This window comes from Silurus meridionalis, chromosome 24 (assembly GCF_014805685.1).
Source record: "Silurus meridionalis isolate SWU-2019-XX chromosome 24, ASM1480568v1, whole genome shotgun sequence".
Lineage (NCBI taxonomy): Eukaryota > Metazoa > Chordata > Actinopteri > Siluriformes > Siluridae > Silurus > Silurus meridionalis.
In genome coordinates, this window is record NC_060907.1 from 8,650,580 (window position 1) to 8,672,332 (window position 21,753).

The following is a 21,753-nucleotide window of genomic DNA, read 5'->3' on the forward strand; positions in this document are numbered from 1 at the left end:
GCGTGATCGTCATAAAAAATATACAGTGTAATGTCTCCCTCTACTGGCCAAAAAAAAGGCAAACTACAAAAAAATAATTGGCCAACTATAAAGATGTGCAGAGTTCAGATTTCGTTCGTTAGCTTCAATATACATGTTTATTAACACAATAACGTTTTAGCGTATATAGATAGCAAATTGATTATTTGATCTAGCATTAGGAACGTATTTTGGGTAGGAATATAATTAATATGAAGGCCAGAGAAAACATTTTTGCCACGAAAAAACCCCGGAAATGTTTTTGGTTGGCCCGGATGCCGGATAGACAGACACACGTGGGTTTCCTGTGTCGAGTGTTTTCATGTAAACGTTTTGTGTGAGTGTGATAGGCAGCGTGAGCCATGTTAAAATCCAAAACGTTTGTTAAAAAGACCCGCTCAGGTGGCGTGTTGAAAATAGTGCGTGAACACTACCTGCGAGATGATATTTGGTGTGGATTTGAAGTTTGTAGCGAGTGTAAGGACGAATCACCAGTATTGCAGCGTGATGCGTGTATAGAGAGCAACCTGTGCCCCTTTCCTCACTGTCTCATCCCGGATACTAATGTAGTGCTACATCAGGTATGTGTTCTTACTCACTATTTCTTTTTAGAAACTAATGTAGTCCTGCATCAGATATGAGTTCTAACTCACCATCTCATCATAAACAATAATGTACTACATCAGGTATGAGTTCTATCTCACTATCTCATCATAAACACTAATGTAGTCCTACATCAGGTATGAGTTCTATCTCACTATCTCACCATAAACACTAATGTAGTCCTACATCAGGTATGAGTTCTAGGGTCATCTCGATCCCTCTACATTTTGTTCCCAAAATTATATAAACTTCATGACAATATTGAGGTTATATATATATTTTTTTTGTTAAAAAAGGCAGCAACCATCCCTAGGATGAGATGTGAAGCGTTCGTAGATATTAAACATAGTGTGTGTTGATCTAAAAGATTCAGTGAAGTAAGACATTTTATTGTATGTAGTATTGTATTTCAGGTAAGTTGTGTATGTTCATCATGAGAGACTGTCACTTTCCCTAAGCAGTTCCTCTCTGTTTATTGCTAACAGATCGACATTCTGGAGGACCCCCTGATCAGGAACGTGATCATCCTTCAGACGGTCTTGCAGGAGGTCAGACACAGAAGCGCTCCGGTGTACAAACGGATTAAAGACGCTATTCACGATAAGGAGAAACGTTTCTATACGTTTACTAATGAACATCACAGGTAGTCGATAGCAAATGGATAAAAAACTGCTGATACTAACAATGATTAATGCTTCTTTTGCACAGGACATGACCAGGAAGGCGTTTCACAAAATTGTTCAGTCCAAATGACATTTCGGACAATAGTTGAATCTATACAAAGACACTTGCGGGTGGTTTTTGTAGCATTTTAGAGCTTTTAAACTGTATGATCGTATTGTGCACACGTAGTGCAAAGTATAACGTCAGGTATTTAATCCCTAAACCATAATAAAATGTAATCAATACCTATTTAATCTGCAAATTTATATATAATACCCACAAGGAGAGTTTATGGTAAATTATGTAAATTCACCACACTGCATTAATGCATTAAGCTTGTGGGTCATCAATTGTTACACCAACAACACTAAAAATACAAGTGTGTATAAATAAAATGAAGAAAAATAATGAATGGAATGTAAGAAATAAAAACCACAACACTAATGAAGATGTCAGAAAGGCTATTTACTGTTGTTGTTTTCTTTTTTTATAGGGTGATTCCAGCATGTTTGCACTGTATAAGTGCCATGTTGTCCATATGTAAGTGTGACATCATCTGGTTTGTGTTCAATTTCCCAGAGAGACATTTGTTGAAAGGGAGCAGGGTGAGAGCGCCAACGACCGCAATGACCGAGCCATTCGCGTGGCAGCTAAGTGGTACACGGAGCACCTGAGCAAATCACCGAGCGACAGCGAGCCGAAAGTGGTGCTGCTCACAAACGACCGCGCAAACAAGGAGAAAGCCGAGCAGATTGGCGTGATCTCCTACAGATGTACGCTCATCTAAAAGTCACTGAGTTTTTATCCATGTTCGTGTTAGTTTTGAAAATATTTTAATATGTGGCTTTTTTTTTTCCTGTGTAGGTGAGGAGTACATCAAAAGCCTGATTGGCAACCCTGAACTGGTGGACAGGCTGGCACTGACCTCTGACGATCAAGTATGGACCAGGAATAGAGACAAGCTGCTAATATAGTTCTCATATTGGATTTAAGTGTGTTTCCTATTTTAATTCATTTTTAAAATGTATTTCAATCAGAATGAGATCAGTGGCAGTAAACTGCTTTTCCCAGAGCATCTGCCTCTGTCCAAGATTCAGGCGGGAATCAAGAGTGGCGCCTTTCTGCAGGGGTCGTTTAGGGCAAACACAGACAACTACCTGGAAGCTACTGTTTTCATCCTTGGAGAAGGAGACAAGACCACAGAGGTAGGAGAAAGGAATAAAGGTTCCTCTAGCTGTATAGGGTTTCTTTAAACGTGTAAAAACAAACATACAATATACCCGATGTTCAAGTGGGTGACTCTATTGATGAGCAGCTGAGAAATATAAACACTAAGCTAGCTACTGACTAAGGGCAGTTTAGCTATTTATCATATTTCCATTGTTATACGGATAAAGGGATAGTGACGAGTGAAAAACAAAAATCTAGGAAAAAAGTTTCCTCTAGCTGTCTATAGTGTGTTTTTGGGGGCCTGTAAAAGATGTGTTGATTTATTTATTTTTATCTCATCTCTTTGTGTATTAATGTAAAAACAAACATTAAAATCAAATGATTGATAATCATGAAATTTAAAATAAATTATTATGCTACAGGAAGTGTATAAATGAAATATCCAACAATTGGAGCAAAATAAATGTTAAAAATCTTTTTAGAATTTATTTTAATTTTAGAATCTGAATTTGCAAATTGGTTTTCTTTTCTTTGATGAAGAAATAAACAGGTTTATAGCCTGGATTATAGTTTATAGCTTGTTGTTTATCTGTAATAAATGGACATTCGGTGCAACCCAGATGAGGATGAGGTTCCCTCTTGAGTCTGGTTCCTGGTTTCTTCATTATGCCATCTTGGGGAGTTTTTCCTTTCCACAGTCGCCACCGGCTCGCTCATCAGTGACAAACTTACACTTATACAGAACATCCTATTTATTTTTATCACCACATTATCCGTGTAAAGCTGCCTTGAGACAATGTTCATTGTTAAAAGTGCTATGCAAATAAAAATGAATTTAATTTAATTATAAAATATATTATTTTGCATGCTGCTGTTAGTTTTATATCAAGAAAGAATCTCAAATGTGTGCCTGTGTATGTCTGTGTGTCAGGTTCTCCTTCAGGGCTTGCAAAATCTGAACCGGGCCGTGCACCAGGATGTCGTGGCTGTGGAGCTCTTCCCTAAAGAGCAATGGGTCGCTCCTTCTTCTGTGGTGCTGCAGGACGATCAGCAGAACGACGAAGACACGGAGGAAGAGGAGGCAGAGAAGAAGGTGATTTACAAAAGAGATAGATAATAAAAATTTAAAACTTGATAGACTTTCATTTGTAGTGGTTACATTTGTGAGATTGGTGTTGCTGGACAACTGTGATTTTCTAATGGCCCAATCTAATATCTGTTCACTATTTCTGAATCAGATGGAGAACCCTGTACCAGATACCACCATGCTAAAGCCCACTGGCCGCGTGGTGGGGATTATCAAGAGGAACTGGCGACCCTTCTGTGGGATGCTCAACCAGTCTCAAATCAAAGAGGTAACAGAATGTGATGCCTTTGTTGAGCTTGAACAGAGTTTAACAGAGTTCAAAGTTCATGTTATAATGAATAAAGATTTAGCTAGTAGTTTATACTTAATGAACGTTGTATACTTAATGAACATCCAACCGATTGGCAAAACCGCATCAACCGATTCTCATGCGGTTTTGACAATCGGTTGAAATCGATAGTAAAAAATCTAATTAATGGCGATAGTTTTTCCGGGTTGCGTTATATAGTTAGAGAGCGGCCTCTAGGGGCAAATCACTGATGCCATGTGCTGTTTATTTGTAGTGTGTCTTTTTTTTTTTTTTGTCTTTTAATATGGATGTAAATGTCAATATTTATAAATAAAATTAATATGTACGCATTGATTTCATGTAGCACATTTTCATGATTCAGTACAAGTTTTTGTAATATTTTGTAATAAATTTTAGTACTATTGAAATTTTTTTTTAATCCAGAATCTATTTTAAAAACTATTGGTTGATTAATTGGTAATTGTCAAGAATGATCCAACGTAGTTATAGGTACCGTTAAAGTCCACTTTCGGTCGACCTCTAATCACTGACACAAGCTTTGATCTGGTTTCTGGAAATATTTTTAGATGAATTTAATAGTGTTACATATAGTTTTGCACTGTGTAATGAAAATTTAATACCTGATCTTCTCCAATAAATTACAGGCCACCAGACATCTGTTCACTCCGGCAGACAGACGAATCCCAAGGATCCGCATTGAAACACGTCAGGCCTCCACACTGATGGGCCAGAGGATTATTGTAGCCATTGATGGTTGGCCGAGGACTTCCAGATATCCCAATGTGAGTTTGATGGTGATGGGCTTCCATAGTGATATTTTAGTCAAGTTTGGTACTGCATCAGGGAATCTTTGCATCCAAAGAAGCGTTTTTGAAGGACACGTGTTAGACAAAATAGCCTTTTTGCGCTCTATCAATGATTTTTGAAGGACACGTAGTACAAAATAGCCTTTCTGCACTGATTATATATTGACAGCATTTTGTCTCTCACAGGGTCACTTTGTGAGGAGCCTAGGAGGGGCAGGTGACAAGGAGACCGAGACAGAGGTCCTGCTTTTAGAGCACGATGTTCCACATCAGCCTTTCTCTCAGACTGTGCTCAGCTTCTTACCCAAAATGCCCTGGACTATCACAGAGGAGGTAAATATCTGCTGTGGTATGTGTTTTGGGTCTGTGCCACCAACAATAACAGTGTTTTTGTAATTGGTGCACTGTTTTTTTTTTTTTTCGTTTTTTTTTTTTCTTTGTTCCTTTAATTCCAATGTGTTAACTCTTTGTCACCTTTTTCCCAGGATATGAAAGTGAGAGCGGATCTGAGGCACCTGTGCGTGTGCAGTGTCGACCCTCCTGGCTGCACAGACATCGACGATGCCTTACACTGCTATGAACTGGAAAACGGAAACCTGGAGGTGTGTGAGGGACTCTGAGAGATTTTACGAATGCAGGCTGTTTGCAGTTTTCTAAATAATACACTTTATTTCAAGACACAATTTATTATCTAAGATGTATAATGTTCATAGTGTATCTCTTTGGATATTTATGCATGTGAAGCATTTACAGGTAAAATAGTTTTTATGTACTAATTATTGATGCTTACTGCTTCAGGTCGGTGTCCATATCGCAGACGTGAGCCACTTTATTCGCCCAGGAAACGCTTTAGATCAGGAGGCAGCGAACAGAGGCACCACAGTCTATCTGTGTGGAAAGGTAAAAACCTACTATGTAGAAAAGCACTTTATCCCATGATATAAATGTTGTGTAATTTTGTGTGTTGTATTTTTTTTTCCCCCCCACAGAGGATTGATATGGTTCCTGAGCTTTTGAGCTCTAATCTCTGCTCTCTGCGCTCCAATGTGGAAAGGTAACTTATCACTGGGATTGAGGCCACACATGCCAAGCCTCTTTCATTTTACTCTGACACACATCTATACTACTACTACTAATCAACAGACTCCATGTAAAACACTGAACTTTATTAGATGGCGCTCATAATGACAGCGGACTGGAAGCCGGAAAAACTATCAGTATCCATTTTTGGTGATGGCCAATAGTAATCAATCTATCGGTGCTAATTAATCTGCAAAACTGATGAATCGGTCGAACCTTTACTCTGGAACATAAACATTGACACCCTTGTTACCTCTATCTGTCTAATTTTTGCACTTCTGTCTCTGCAGATTAGCATTTTCTTGTATTTGGGAAATGAACAACAATGCTGAGATCATAAATACCCGCTTCACCAAGAGTGTCATCAATTCCAAGGTAGGCACAGAACCTGAATTTGAGCCAGGTTCTAAAATTATTGCAAAAAAAAAAAAAAGACAAAACATCTAGATAATCACTCCTTTACATTATATGTTTGAGCCTATGGTCATGAATTTTTGCAGTAATCGGGCATTAACACAGTTGTTGTTTCCATGCAGGCATCTCTGACATATGCTGAGGCGCAGATGAGAATCGATGACTCCAGCATGAACGATGAAATAACTAAGAGCCTACGGGGTCTAAACACACTGGCCAAGATGTTAAAGAGCAGGCGAATTGAAAAAGGGTAACAATATTTAATGAAACGATATGATCGAAATATTAATTACAAGTGGATGGAAACTGGCTTTGAGGGTTAATTAATGTTAATGTATTATTGATTGATTGTGCAAAGAGCATACTATGATTTCCTGGACTGAAATAAAGTCGTTATCAGAGTTGAGGAATAATCAGATTACTCTGCACGTTTTTACCCTTAGCACACATTTGAAACTAAGCAAATCTCCAGTCTAATATTCGAGACCTTTAATAAAATATTTGATATTTCAGGGCACTGACACTGTCTTCTCCTGAAGTGAGGTTCCACATGGACAGTGAGACTCATGACCCTATAGACCTCCAGACTAAAGAGCTAAAGTGAGTCCAGAAATGAATTTGAAGAATTCTCACTACAAATGCACTGTACTGTGTGTTGAACTTTTCGAATGTCCTCCCAGAGACACCAACTCCTTGGTGGAGGAGTTCATGTTATTAGCGAACATCTCCGTGGCTCAGAAGATCTATGAGGAGTTCTCGGAGTGCGCTCTGCTCCGAAAACACCCCGCGCCTCCTCCATCCAACTACGACATCCTTATCAAGGCTGCCAAGTCGAAGGTACGTGTTAAATCCTATACTAATACAGAGTTTATACTTAAGCAAGGGATCAGTTGCAGTCATCTTTATAAGCAAGGTAAAAAGACATGCTCTAGTTATTTTATTCAAAAGTGTTTCATTAAGGTAAGAAATTGGCATGAAAGTTCACTCCCACTCTGCTTAGAAAAGCATCCATGAAAATATATATCATAATTCTAGTGAAACATGGAAATGTAGCAAAATCAACAGCCATTAAATATCATGATTCAAAAATGGGTAGAAGACACAAACAAAAGAAGACATTTTAGAACAACAAAATTGAGATTTGCAAAAATTCCAAATGTACAGCAGGAAACCTTAGAGTTCTCGGAGAAAAGTGGAACTAAAGTTTACATTTGTTATACAACAATTTTATTTTACAATAATTTAGTTTCTTTCTGAGTAAATAGTGAAGACTTTATTAATTTTCTGCTCGGACAGTAATCACAGCTTTATATTTATGCTCTCATTGTAACACACTTTCATACTAACAATTTTCACTTGTGATTAATAGATTTGTAAAAAAAAAAAAAGGGTAATTGTGGATATGGTGAAGTGTTATTTAAGATTTATTTATAAAATATCTGGAAAAAGTTTCCAGTGTCACAGCCTTTTAAAACCCGGAGGTAAAGTTTCTCCATAATGTGATAAGTGGCATTGTTTATAGCTGCTATAAGGTAAGTGATAACTAAAAGGAAGTAACTTGTTTTGCTCCAATACCATAGCTATATTTGGCTAATCTAAAAACAGATTTGAAATGCAAAAAAATTCGCAAGAGACAAAACATTTTGGGACTTAGTGTTATTGAAAAATAACCTTGGTGAATCCCTATAGCGCCATGCCTCAACATGTTCTTTTTTTACATACATTATTTAGCCATTTGGAACATTTTTTTACACTTAACTGCACCCTTTTCCTCTTCAGAATCTCATGATCCGGACAGATTCGGCCAAGGCCCTGGCGGATTCGCTAAACGAGGCCACTCTGGAGAATTTTTCTTACTTCAACACGCTGCTGCGTATCCTTGCCACACGCTGCATGATGCAGGCCGTTTACTTCTGCTCGGGGATGGACAGTGACTTCCACCATTACGGCCTGGCATCACCCATCTACACACACTTTACCTCTCCCATCAGGAGGTAAAGGATCCTGACACTTACACTACACAAAACTCATTAACTGCTCAAATATTGTGATGTGTGTGTGTATATGTATCTATCTATCTATCTATCTATCTATCTATCTATCTATCTATCTATCTATCTATCTATCTATCTATCTATCTATCTATCTATCATGATCAATTAATTAGCTCTTTGTATATATTTAAATGTAGCTCATGTGTTAAACATTGGGAAGGCTTTTGGTTGTTTTCGTGCGATTAACAGTCAGATTGACATCCATTATGAGTACAGCTTTAATGTTGAGATCCCAAGCAACTTTAGGAATTTAAAATCTATTAAAAAAGTGGCAAAATCTGTATTAAATAGTTTTTAAATATACAGGGACACTAATCTGTATTTTTGCAGTCATATTTTCATGCATAGTGTTGGAATTAAGATACAAATAGTAGCCAAATCATTGGAGAGAATAATAGCATTTTATAATGTTTGCAATATTTGGGTGTCTAGCAAATGTCGGTTATTTAGCCACAGTAAGCAGCGCTTGAGATTTAACACACATTTAAAGGGTGATAATACTTATAGAAATTAAAAGAGGGAAGGTGGGTAAAAAGGGAGAAATAAAAAAAAAAAGACTCTGGGAGTAGTATGTGATGCGAAACATGAGACTGATGTTTGTAGTATGATGCTATTTTTATATATATATTTTTTCTAAATCAATTAGTGTGCCAATAGTATAATCTTTGAGAATTCATTTTTGTTTTTTGTAGATACTCTGACATCATAGTTCACCGGCTGCTAGCTGTGGCCATTAATGCAGACAGCACCTACCCCGACCTCATGGACAAACACAAGCAGGCAGCTCTGTGCAACAACCTCAACTACCGGCACAAGATGGCGCAGTATGCCCAGAGAACCTCAGTAGCCTTCCACACACAGGTCAAGCACATCTGCTAACATACTGACATAACATGACAGATGAGAGCAAATCATATCATATACTGTATATATCTTTTACTTTTTGAAACTGTACCCATTTTTGCCCAACAGCTCTTCTTCAAGAACAAAGGCATCCTGAATGAAGAAGGCTTCATTCTGTTTGTGAGGAAGAATGCCATCATCATCCTCATCCCAAAGTTTGGCCTGGAGGGGACAGTGTTCTTCGAGAAGAAGGACAAACCGGGACCAAGGCTCACCTTTGACTCCGAGGTTCTCGCTAAACTTCACAGCCGACACACGACATTTTACATTTTTTTTGTGCAAAATGTTACAAAATAATGAATAAGTTCTCAGTGAGGATGATCATTCACACACTTGGAAAACATATTTGTTGTAGAAATTTAGCCAAAAGGTAACCAATAAGATGGTGTATATTCATGTTTTACTCTGTAGGCTAGTCTTGCTAATAAGGAAGCAACGCTTATAACAATCTAGGGCACCTTTTGAGGAGTCTAAGGATTCTATTCAGTTTCATTCTTTTTTTCAGCTTCTAAATTTCCATATTGATCTTTGTTTCCTCACACAAACTGTAGCAGATATTATGTTTTACTAATTATACATAGATGACCACTTCCTCACACTTAAATGTAGAACGTCCCTGGCTAAAGACTTAACTTTATTCCAAAACTCAGTCAAGATATGTTTTTAGTCATTAAGCTAATTTCTGAATGTCCAGTGGATTTTCTCTAAAGAGAATCATCACTTTGAAAACCGTGAGGAAATGTTTTTAAGAATATATTGTATATCCACACTCCCATGGCTTCATCTATAACTTTTATATTCTTTTTTTTTTTTTTTTCTAGGGCCCGAGCCTGACCATAGAGGATCAGCACACCTTCCACATATTCGACAAGGTCAAAGTAAATATCAGTCTGGACTCTTCTAACATCCAGCACCAGAAGATCAGGATGGCTCTGTTAGAGCCGGTGGTATGTCAGACCTTCTCATTTTTTCGATCCATTCCATCCTGAGTCAGGGCCCTATAAACTAGGTTTTTGAACCACTGATCTGAGTGATTCACATCCTGGAAGCATAAAACCCAGGCATTTAAACAACAGGGGAATTAGATTATCAATGAAATGTCTTGGATATTTTGGTGAACAGACTAGAATTATTAAGATATTAACCTTTTGACATATAGGTTTATGTATGTATTTAGCTATGCTGAGAAACTAAGCTAAACTAGGACAAACAATTGCAAAACTGTATAGTTGTATCTTTAGTGTTTAAATGTTTATATGAGAATAATACAATAATGCTTTGCATTTGGACCTCATCATACCACTCCACAGTTCAAGATTTTTATAATGAGTTTTTTTTATTATACCACAGAAATTTTTGCTTACTTCAGAGCAATTCGTGCTTTATCCATCCATAGTTACATTTATTTTAATCTTATCATTTTGGTTATGGCAGCTGTTAGCTTGTCATTTTTCAGTCCAGCCGTCCGTCCGGAAATCTTTCCTACTGAGAAAAAATGTAAAGAAGCAGCACTAACACTGGAGACTAACTAAATGTTATATAAATATACAAGGAAGTCTTGTGCACAAAAATTCCTTATTATTAGTTATACCTTGAATGCTCATTGTGAGGCTCACTGTATGGAAAACGTATTGAAACACCTGACATTTCCAGCCATATGTGGTTCTTTCCCAACCTGTTACCACAAAGTTGGAGGCATACAATTGTAAAGAAAGCCATTGAATGCAGTAGCATTAAATATTCCCTTCACTTTGGAGTCCCGAACCTGTTTCAGCATGACGATGCCCCTGTGCACAAAGCCAGCTCCATGAAAATATGATGTACATGGGTTGGAATGGAAGATCTTGAGTGGCCTACAACAGAGTTCTGACCTCCACCCTATTGAACACCTTTGGGATGAATGGGACGCTGACTGCACCCCAGATCTCCTCTCCTCACATCAGTACCTGATTGAGTTTAATGAGCACAAATTTCCACAAGCACATGAAATTTAGTGGAACATCTTTCCAGAAGAGTGAAGGTTATTATAACAGCAAATGGGAACTAAATGTGGAAGGGGATGTTCAAAAAGCATTCAAATTTTGGTGTCTACAAACATTTGTCTGTTAAATGTACATAAGAAAATAAGGATATCGAGAAGGTTGTGAATTGCCTTTGCAGCCAAAACTATCATGAGTGCCCATATGGAAAATTTATTTAAACTAAACAGAATCAAGAAATCAGCAGTGCTTCATTGTATTAATGCTTATTAATGTCATCCAGTACATTTCTAAGCTCTGTTACTTAGTTTTAGTGATTTGCCAGTTACTTTTATGTAAAAAAATTTATTATGTACATACATCTATGTATCGCATATTGAGAAACGCCTTCTTTTTCAGATCCCGGGTGTGAGTGTGCCGTTACCAGAGCTAGAACCCGAGGCAAAGAAACCCAAACTGGATCGCTGAGACCTCGGACTGCCCTCCAGCATCAACATCTAGTTTCTTATTTTAACGCTTTTATTAAAACCTCTGTAAATACTCATATATACATGTCAAGCCCAAATATGGAGTCCTATATGACCTGTAGACCAATTTTGTGTTACTGGATCTCTGGGTGCTACTGTTTCTAACTGAATGCTAAAGAAAACTTATACAAATCAGTATAAATTCACAATGACAATAGAGCAACTGTTACCAATTAAAATGATTTTTAAACAGATTTCTCCTTGTTTTATATACAGGTTGGGTCGATCCAAAATCCAAATAAATCAGAATAACATTTAACAAAAGAAATATAGCCAAATATTTCATTTACATCTTTTTCTTCTTGGATCTGTGTAAAGATGACTTGCTTTTACATGAACATGAATTTCAGCTGAAAGATCCCATTCAGTTTCTTCACCATTTCATGTGTAGTCGGAGTAGTTTTTCCACATCGTGATTTCTGCATGATTCATTTTTCATTTATATTTTCCACATCATTTTGAACAGATTTCATTTAATTTTTAAAAGTATTTTTATTTTCACAATATTAATTTTTCACATTACAGTTTACATTTTTTAAATCATGATTAATTTTATTAGATTTACAGTTCAGCAGATTTTTAAAGCATTTGTCAGATGGGATTTTTACATAATTATGTAAATTCGAGAAAAAAAAAAAAGCAGAGCGAAATACGACGATACATTTTTCACCGGTGATTGTTTTACATACTTTTAACAAAATTATAATCTCATTCCAACCTACTCCAATAATTAAATATTCTGTTTGTAGCTGCTTAAAATATTTTTTAATGGACATACTTGGTTCTGTTTCCAACATTATAAACAATTTGTTCACTTCAGCCACAGAAACCCTAAAGTGTAAAGTATAAAGTGGTTATGTCTACTGAAAAGCAATACATGAATCAGAAAAATCTAAAGCTGTGTCATAAAAGCCAACTTTATTGGTTTGCCATTTTGATTACTGATCCTACATAGATTTTTATGATGTCACGTGCAAGTTTAGATATGGAACCTAGACGTTAAGATGGAATAACACGATTTATTCAGATTTTCATCTCAATTTGATATAAAAGTCCTTTATTGCAATTTAGCAGAAACACAGGATTTATGCTGCACAGAGCAACATTAAAAATACACCGATTATTACATATTTGAACTGTAGTGGTTTTGGTTACAAATTCATAAATAACCAAGAAAATAAATCATTAAAAAAATTGCAAAAGGAAAAAATCCATACGGTAAAATAAACCAATGCCAGTACACAAATGTATATTCAGTAATTCATCCATTTAAATAAAAGAGCATATATTCATCTATAACAATTTAAATCAAGTTTTTCTTTTCAGTTTCTGACAGAAATCTGAGGTAAGATTCGTTTAATAACATCGCTTTGTTTCGTGATGATCTAAAAGGCACCTGTGCAAGAATTCACTGTATGACAGCATGGAATTGGGTGTAAACGCACTGTGTAAACAGTTCTTCTGGGCTTTGGAGGTCCCTGATCCGTCCCTTGCATTCAGTGGGATGGCAATAACAGCTGGAAAATACCACAGCTGGATTTTAGAAGTGTGTCCATAATAATGTGATTAACATGCATCAAACTATGATTAACAAAATCAGTAAACATAGTAAGTAATATAACGAAACCTAGTGAATTATCTGATTGGTCAATCAGCAGCACAGTGCATCAAATTCAAATCAATGTCCACATCATTGATGTTAGGCAGAAATGGTTATGAGAGAGATAAGAAAATGGCTAACAGTGTATTTAACTTTAAACAATCACTCTACAACGTGTTGAGCAGAAAAGTCAACCCGTGAGATGGATAGGTTTTGTTTTATGAAGCTCTTTGAATGCATTGTGTGCTGCTTCGTGATTGGCCCATCTGTATGAATGCACAGATGTTCCTAATAAAGTGAACGGTGAACGAATGTGCCTTGAAATATGTTTTTTGTGTGGTTTAGTGCATTAGTGAAATCATTGACCTATGTTCTGTGAGTGTGTTACCTTCGACTTAGTGTGTTTCGAGTGAGTGAGTCCCTCCTCAGCAGTGTGTGTGTCCTGCGCCTCCTTGCTCTGGCTATCTGCACTGACGCCATCCATTAGGCTGGTGGTGCACGTAGAGTACGTGTTATAACCGCTGTCCACCTGGACACACAACACGAGGGACGGATCAAGCCCAAGGGCCGTGGTAAACAAAACCATGTGTCATGCAGGACAGCCATTACTGGAATATTTTGATAAAAAAAATTAAGGTACGCCAATGTTCTGAGACAGTTTTGGTGTCTGACACTTGTACAGCTGTGAATCTAATGTTCCAATAATGGAAGTCAACTTCAATTGTCAGTTATGCCTATGTGCTCAGTTTTTACTTAATTTTATTTTATTATTATTCATATGTGATAGATCATCCTCAATGTGTTACATTACATTAGGCTATGCCACCCACCGTAGAAAGTGAGTTTTCAATTAAGATGGAAATTATATGAATTAAAAATATAGCTTCAATATTTGCTTAAATGTGCAAATACAAATTTTGTTTTACTGATTATCAAGGAGAGATCTTGACCTTTTATTTTTCATTTGTGAAACTTTAATAGGTTTCAACATGGGAAAAAAAAACCCCCAAAAAACATGTAGGCGTAGAAAATCTGGGATCATCAAAAAACTAAGAATCTTAGTTGTCGGTCTTACAATGATCCAAGAATAGTCATATCTGTCCATTTTCCACAAGAAAATTAAAGTAAATATAAAAGCTTTTGCTTGAGATTAAGTTCTATTATATGGCCCCAGTGCAAAACTACAAAACCAGATATTGGAGAATGGCATGTCATGGTTGATACACTGCGTTTGTAATAAGAATAGTTCATTATAGCTAATAAACAATAAAAGCTTTTGAGTTTCATTTGTATAACACTGTTCGGTGTTTGTTATATAATTGCCATATTTTGTACATGACGTTGTTATAGGACATCTACATTCTCTAGAACAGATGATGGTCACCACTGGAGCTCAGTGCATTTTAATTTTACTAAAGAACCGCAGCGGTGAAGAAAATTCAAGAAAATGCTTGTTTAGCAAACCATTTTGTCTCAACTTCAATTGGCAATGAAGAAGGAATACTCTAAGGATTTTTCAGCCTAATAGGACTTAAACCTACGAGTCTCATTAGTAGAGGGCACGCATACAGACCTGCATGCTAATGTCATACGGTGCCATGCTCCTCTCAGCCAGCAGTGACACGAACATGCGGGTGCTCTCTGCATTGGAAAGGCTCCCTGTTCTCGAGCTGCTGAGGCGACAGAACTCCTCTCTGTTGGCCACCACTTCCTCCTCCTCATCTTCCACTTCAGAAAATGGGTGAGGGGACAGGCGTCCCAGCTCTTCCTCAGTTGGCTTGCTCTGCTCCATTATATCATACTCGGGCAGGGATGTCTGGCTCTCGCCATGTCCAGCCCGGACCCTGGGGGAGCACGAGTCCAGCTCCATAGTGGGTAAAGGCTCACCGAGAAACATATGCTCCTCGTCCTGGAGGTGCGTTTGGAGGACAAAGGAGGATATGCTGCTGTGATGAGGGTGGAGAGGGGAGCAGCTGCGGATGGGAGAACAGCCTTCCACGTATGGGCTCTTGCCACACCCACTGACAGCCATGTTCTGGCTACAGGATGGAAGACCGTCAGGAGACAGGAAGGACAATCGCTTCCTCTCACCTAGCACCGGTAGGAGAAAATCTTTATTAAGGCCCATATACACAGTACCATATATCCTTAGCAACAGTTTCTCAGAGATAGTTTTATGACTTTCAAACCTACACAAAAACCATAAAGCCATATGACCAAAATCTCACATCACTAATGTAACCTGATAAAGGTATTTTTTCTTAACACATTGCTTGCTCCAATGCTGTGTTTTATCAGTAATAAAAAGCTAATTTTCCAGTTGAAACCTGTAGGAGTGATGTGATGAAGGTGTATATGTACCTGACTGAGGTGTTACTGAGTGCTGCTGGACGATTGGGGACAATGTGGGAGACTTAAACATAAGAGGTGACCGTTCTGCGAACATGGGACTGGCCACACTGCCCAGACTATAAGCACGACCTCGTTCCTGGATAGGACTGGATGAGAACTGACCCTACAAAAGAGATGGTGAGAATGAAACACAATACACTACACAACATACAAGGTACAGCAAAGGAGATCGCACACTTTCCAGTCAGGATGACAGGAAAAAACATAGGAGATTTTATTTTCTTCTAATTGTTATGCAAGTATGCAAACGTTTAAGTAGGCTAGTACAGTAATTTGCCTCTAGAGGCAACTCTCATACCATATAATGCAACCCGGAAAAACTATTGGATGTTTGCCAATAGCGTGCTGATTAATTGGCAAAAACGGTAAATCGGTTGACTTCTAATGCTAATATCTAAGTGTTTGCGGGTGGTAGTAGGCAAGTGTTATGGTGGGATAATATGCAAAATTTTAAGTATTCTAGTACACAAAAGCTCAGGTGTACTAATATGCTAGCATTCAAGTATGCAAGTATTTAAACGCTCAATCATACTAGTAGTCTAATATGCTTGTGTTTAAGAGTGCAAATTTTTTTTATTTTATATATATAAAATATAAGAATATATATAATATATAAGGCTATTATGCTAAAGTATGTAAATGTTGTGATTCTATATTTGTTGTGTGTATGTATATCTAGCACTCACAGATGAAGGAGTTGTCGCTGTGATCCCACAATTCACAGGTGACACGATGACCGATGACATCATCTCTCTGCTAGCACCGTGGGCCTCTCTCTCCGGGCTGGGAGGGCTGGACGAATCTGAGCCGCTGGCATGGCCATCCAGGAAGAGCTTCCGTCTCAGGGAGGAGGAACTGAGGCTCTCCTGCACCTGCTCAGAAACCTCATCCGTCTTGTAGTAATCACCTGGAATGGTTTAGCAAATAATATACCCATTCTGCTAAGCATGAGGTATAAAGGCTGACACTTAGTCCAACCTTACATACACACTACTGGCTAAGTGACAGGCTTTCATTCCTGCTATACTACAGATCAACATTTACATTTCCCAGACTTTAATGGCTGTTAGAAAATGTCCTCTAATCAAATCAACAATGTGGCATACCCAGGAAGGTTGAACATGGTGCAAAAAAGTAAAGTATACATATTGTTATTACTTTCTTATATATATATAAAAAAAAAAAAAAACAGTTGGACAAACCACACCCACAAACACCAACCAGAGACCAGTTCATGAGCAACATCTGTGAATTGTTATTTAATTAAGGGCTTTTTTCCCCCCCAACATGGAGGATGTAAAACTTTTTTTACCTAATACTTTTTCAATATCGAAGTCCACAGGTAAAGACAGAATTGTCTGACAGGTCGCTGCAATCCACAAAGGAAAAGAGGGAGATTATTCAAAGCCATATAATATATTTAACCAAAACGTATAAAACATTGTGGTGCACGAACATGAAACACAGACCGTGGATTTTCTTCGCCGCCGGTTGTTCCTCTGTTACATGCGATGAAGACGAACCTGCAACTAAACAGATCAAAAAAAAAAATGTATTGCCAGACTTTATTTACAAAACAGTACCAATATGTTTGTACACTCAGCTTCTGGAAGGTTCTCTGGAAATCTGTTTGAGTTCTGGTAAGAACATTTGACGCTTCTGCACAAAGCACAAATTCAATTCTTTGTCACGTGACCAGACTTACTTTTCTCATGGCTCAGCAGCACTGACTGTTTACTCGCCAGTGGTCCCCATGGCGACGGAACTATAGCACCTTTTGTAAAAAACTAAAAGACAAACAAGCAGATTCACTCACATTACTACACTGTTCTATTTCTATTTAACAATACATTTTTTTAATGTGCAAAATGTTAGGAAAAAAAAAAGAGAAGAAAAACAACCCCCCAATTTTTTTTTTTTTATAAATAATCAAATAATAATTGGAGATACATACAATATAGCATTTAAATTACATATATATATTTTTTATATAATAATAAAGGAAAAGATTATTTTTAAATTTGGCAAGTGTTCGTACAGGAAATATCACCAAGTCACCTCAAGAATGATTTTGTAATCACACTGTGCCACCCTGAATCAAAATCGACTCAAAGTGTGGAACAAAATATCTTACTTGTTCAATAGCGCTCTGACGCTTTTGCTCAACATCAGCGTCCATCCTTAATGGAAAGGAAACACCACAATGTAGCTGTATTTAATGCAATTACTTGTTATAGATCTGGGTTCTGCATGCAGCATGTCTCACCTGGTCTGACTCATGAATAAAGCCTGGCGGTGAATATCCTCAGGGTCTATGTGCACTGGGAGAAGGCTTGCCATTTCATCGATGGACCATTTGAACTTTGCTGGTGTCTGAAAAATGATTACTTTTAGTCAATTTCTAATGAAAGTGTGGGAATAGTGCTTCAGGTTGTATTAATATACCTGAATACTGTAAAATGCATACTGCCTAAGTATACGCTGTACATATACATGTGTGTGCGTGCGTGCGTGCGTGTGTTTGCGTATGTTTTCATGGAAAGTTTCAAGCTAATCTAATCTATTCTATTCTGTCAATTAGCTAAAAACATCAGAAATTAATAAAAAATAGCAATTTATTTACCCAATGCTAATAGTTCTTAGCTAGAGCAAATAATTTACTTGAACACGTGATAAAACCATGTTTTTGATCTACATTTAAATACATAAACTGTATTTATATTTGGTTAAAAACAGCAAGCATGCACTGTCACCTGAGTCACCTGGACATTAACACATACTAAAAGTCTAATTTGAGCATTTTTCTGTATTTTGAAACGGCCAATAATGTTGCAATTTAGCTCTAATTAGGGGATCAAGATGTTCAACTACTGCCATTATTTTTCACTTTTTGAATAAATTCAATTTATTATATATAAAAATCAAAAAAGTGTGTAAAATCTACATTTCAATAAAATTAAGTATGCCATAAATGCAGATCTTCATGGAAATGCCCAGTAGATCACTTTACTTCTCAGAATGCAAAAACAACAATCATTGCCAAATGAAGGTCTGCTTTAAACTTGAGGCTGATTTGTCCTGTCGATTAAATATTCATTGTCCCAAAGATACAATCTGCTGTCATTAGTATATTTTCTTTGTATTTATTCCTACGTATTTATTGTTCTGAGAACCGTTTTAAGTATTTACTCCCCTCCGTATATACAATGAGGAAAATAAGTATTTGAACACTGCTATTTTGCAAGTTCTCCCACTTAGAAATCATGGAGGCGTCTAAAATTGTCATCGTAGGTGCATGTCCACTGTGAGAGACATGATCTAAAAAAAAAATCCAGAAATCACAATATATGATTTTTAAACTATTTATTTGTATGATACAGCTGCAAATAAGTATTTGAACACCTGAGAAAGTCAATGTTAATATTTGGTACAGTAGCCTTTGTTTGCAATTACAGAGGTCAAACGTTTCCTGTAGTTTTTCACCAGGTTTGCACACACTGCAGGAGGGATTTTGGCCCACTTCTCCACACAGATCTTCTCTAGATCAGTCAGGTTTCTGGCCTGTCGCTGAGAAACATGGAGTTTGAGCTCCCTCCAAAGATTCTCAATTAGGTTTAGGTCTGGAGACTGGCTAGGCCATGCCAGAACCTTGATATGCTTCTTACAGAGCCACTCCTTGGTTATCCTGGCTGTGTGCTTCGGGTCATTGTCATGTTGGAAGACCCAGCCTCGACCCATCTTCAATGCTCTGACTGAGGGAAGGAGGTTGTTCCTCAAAATCTCGCAATACATGGCCCCGGTCATCCTTTCCTTAATACAGTGCAGTCGCCTGTGCCATGTGCAGAAAAACACCCCCAAAGCATGATGCTACCACCCCCATGCTTCACAGTAGGGATGGTGTTCTTGGGACGGTACTCATCATCTTCTTCCTCCAAACACGTTTAGTGGAATTATGACCCAAAAGTTCTATTTTGGTCTCATCTGACCACATGACTTTCTCCCATGACTCCTCTGGATCATCCAAATGGTCATTGGCAAACTTAAGACGTGCCTGGACATGTGCTGGTTTAAGCAGGGGAACCTTCCGTGCCATGCATGATTTCAAACCATGACGTCTTAGTGTATTACCAACAGTAACCTTGGAAATGGTGGTCCCAGCTCTTTTCAGGTCATTGACCAGCTCCTCCCGTGTAGTTCTGGGCTGATTTCTCACCTTCCTTAGGATCATTGAGACCCCACGAGGTGAGATCTTGCATGGAGCCCCAGTCCGAGGGAGATTTACAGTCATGTTTAGCTTCTTCCATTTTCTAATGATTGCTCCAACAGTGGATCTTTTTTCACCAAGCTGCTTGGCAATTTCCCCGTAGCCCTTTCCAGCCTTGTGGAGGTGTACAATTTTGTCTCTAGTGTCTTTGGACAGCTCTTTGGTCTTGGCCATGTTAGTAGTTGGATTCTTACTGATTGTATGGGGTGGACAGGTGTCTTTATGCAGCTAACGACCTCAAACAGGTGCATCTAATTTAGGATAATAAATGTAGTGGAGGTGGACATTTTAAAGGCAGACTAACAGGTCTTTGAGGGTCAGAATTCTAGCTGATAGACAGGTGTTCAAATACTTATTTGCAGCTGTATCGTACAAATAAATAGTTTACAAATCATATATTGTGATTTCTGGATTTATTTTTTAGATTATGTCTCTCACAGTAGACATGCACCTACCATGACAATTTCAGACCCCTCCATGATTTCTAAGTGGGAGAACTTGCAAAATAGCAGGCTGTTCAAATACTTATTTTCCTCACTGTACATGAAGCCCTGTGTATTTATTGGCTGGTCTATTTATTGTCCTGTTATATATTGTCCTGGGTTTGTATAGAAGAATTGTATTGCTCTTTGTATTTCTTGTCCTGTGTATTTGTGTCTGAACAGTATATACGAAGGGCTATAAATATTCAGAGTATACTGTCCTGTGGATGCATCATCCTAAATATACGATCATGTTTATTTATTGTATTCCTGAATACTTCCTGTCCTTAGGATATAAGCAATGTCCTTTGTATTTTAACAAAGTGTCTATTTATTGTCCTGAGAAGATGCTGTTCTGTTTATAAACTGTCCTGTGTATGCATTAATTATATTGAGTATTTATTGCCCTGAAATACATACACCTATATATTTAATTTCCCCCACATGTAGTTCCCTGTAAATGTGTATTTGTTCTAAGTATATACATATTCTTCAGTGTATTTATTGCAAATCTCCTGAACATTTATCAACATGTCTATATTTTGTGTAATATAAACCACCCTGTGTATGCAATCTTGAGCAGTATTTATTACCTCTGAATCCTGTGCCCCATATAAATGTGTTTTTTGCCTAAAACAAATATTTTTTGTCCCACGGTTAACATGCTATATAGAGGGATGCCATTATTTATTGTACATTAAAAGAAGAAAAGTTTGCACAAGTTTAAGAAACCCTGTAACTGTTTTAACAAGAAAGTCTATTGAGATGTTGGAGATGAGTAGCTTCAGAATGTGTTAAATGGAGAGAGAGAGATGTTTGCATTTGAAGGTCACTCACAGCTGAGGAGACCCTGGAGCTCTTAAAGACAGACGGACTGGGCACCAGAGACTCGTGCAGGCGGTGGTAGTCGGTGGGACTCTCAAACGGATTGAGGATGGCGGGTCTCCCAGGGGTTTCTGGTGTGATCTGGATCTCAGCTACATCCCCCATCCTTCTTCCAGCGGTGATATCAGAGAATATAACAGAGAACCCTGGAGATAAACTGTACAGAGTATAGTGCAATGAGAGCTGGTGAGCCACTTATCCTGAATTATATATTTATGTTTGATCCATATCTCAACACACACACACACACACACACACACACACACACGGAGAGAGGGTTATCAATTTTAACGTGATCATTGAAAAATAAGTAGAAAAAGAAACACCATGGTTACTCACACAAACAGCAACGCACCCGTTTCCTCACTGCTTCCTACCGCGGTTCAAACATTTGATTTAATTTTCCCCCAACACTCGCCAGCCAATCAGAAAGCAGAGCGGTTGAGACGCTGACCAATTAGAAAAACGCACACAGATGCGCCGCTGCCCACTTCCG

At 37.8% G+C, this 21,753-nt stretch overlaps 2 protein-coding genes across 3 annotated transcripts; one reads left to right on the top strand and one right to left on the bottom strand.

Moving 5' to 3' along the window:
• The first annotated feature begins 265 nt into the window (after positions 1 to 265).
• Positions 266 to 11,808, top strand: dis3 (DIS3 exosome endoribonuclease and 3'-5' exoribonuclease). Its single transcript, XM_046838238.1, has 21 exons — positions 266 to 599; positions 1,107 to 1,264; positions 1,864 to 2,057; positions 2,149 to 2,222; positions 2,322 to 2,489; positions 3,386 to 3,547; positions 3,693 to 3,809; positions 4,496 to 4,633; positions 4,844 to 4,990; positions 5,143 to 5,259; positions 5,456 to 5,557; positions 5,647 to 5,711; positions 6,028 to 6,112; positions 6,274 to 6,401; positions 6,665 to 6,751; positions 6,832 to 6,988; positions 7,931 to 8,145; positions 8,898 to 9,066; positions 9,178 to 9,336; positions 9,930 to 10,055; positions 11,487 to 11,808. Exons 1-21 carry the CDS (start codon positions 381 to 383, stop codon positions 11,553 to 11,555), a joined length of 2,856 nt encoding a protein of 951 aa, XP_046694194.1. The 5' UTR covers positions 266 to 380; the 3' UTR covers positions 11,556 to 11,808.
• An 811-nt stretch (positions 11,809 to 12,619) lies between these two features.
• On the bottom strand, positions 12,620 to 21,710 carry bora (bora aurora kinase A activator). Of its 2 annotated transcripts, none has more exons than XM_046838215.1 (12): positions 21,597 to 21,710; positions 21,210 to 21,414; positions 17,893 to 17,999; positions 17,761 to 17,806; positions 17,332 to 17,413; positions 17,096 to 17,155; positions 16,939 to 16,995; positions 16,313 to 16,533; positions 15,576 to 15,729; positions 14,788 to 15,305; positions 13,603 to 13,743; positions 12,620 to 13,131 (listed from the first exon to the last, which is right to left on the bottom strand). In XM_046838215.1, the coding sequence occupies exons 2-12, from the start codon at positions 21,360 to 21,362 to the stop codon at positions 13,111 to 13,113; spliced, it is 1,560 nt and encodes a 519-aa protein (XP_046694171.1). In that variant the 5' UTR covers positions 21,363 to 21,414; positions 21,597 to 21,710; the 3' UTR covers positions 12,620 to 13,110. The 2 variants fall into 2 exon arrangements, with proteins under 2 accessions (XP_046694171.1, XP_046694172.1); XM_046838216.1 differs by having other exon boundaries at positions 21,613 to 21,656.
• Between the last annotated feature and the right edge of the window lie 43 nt (positions 21,711 to 21,753).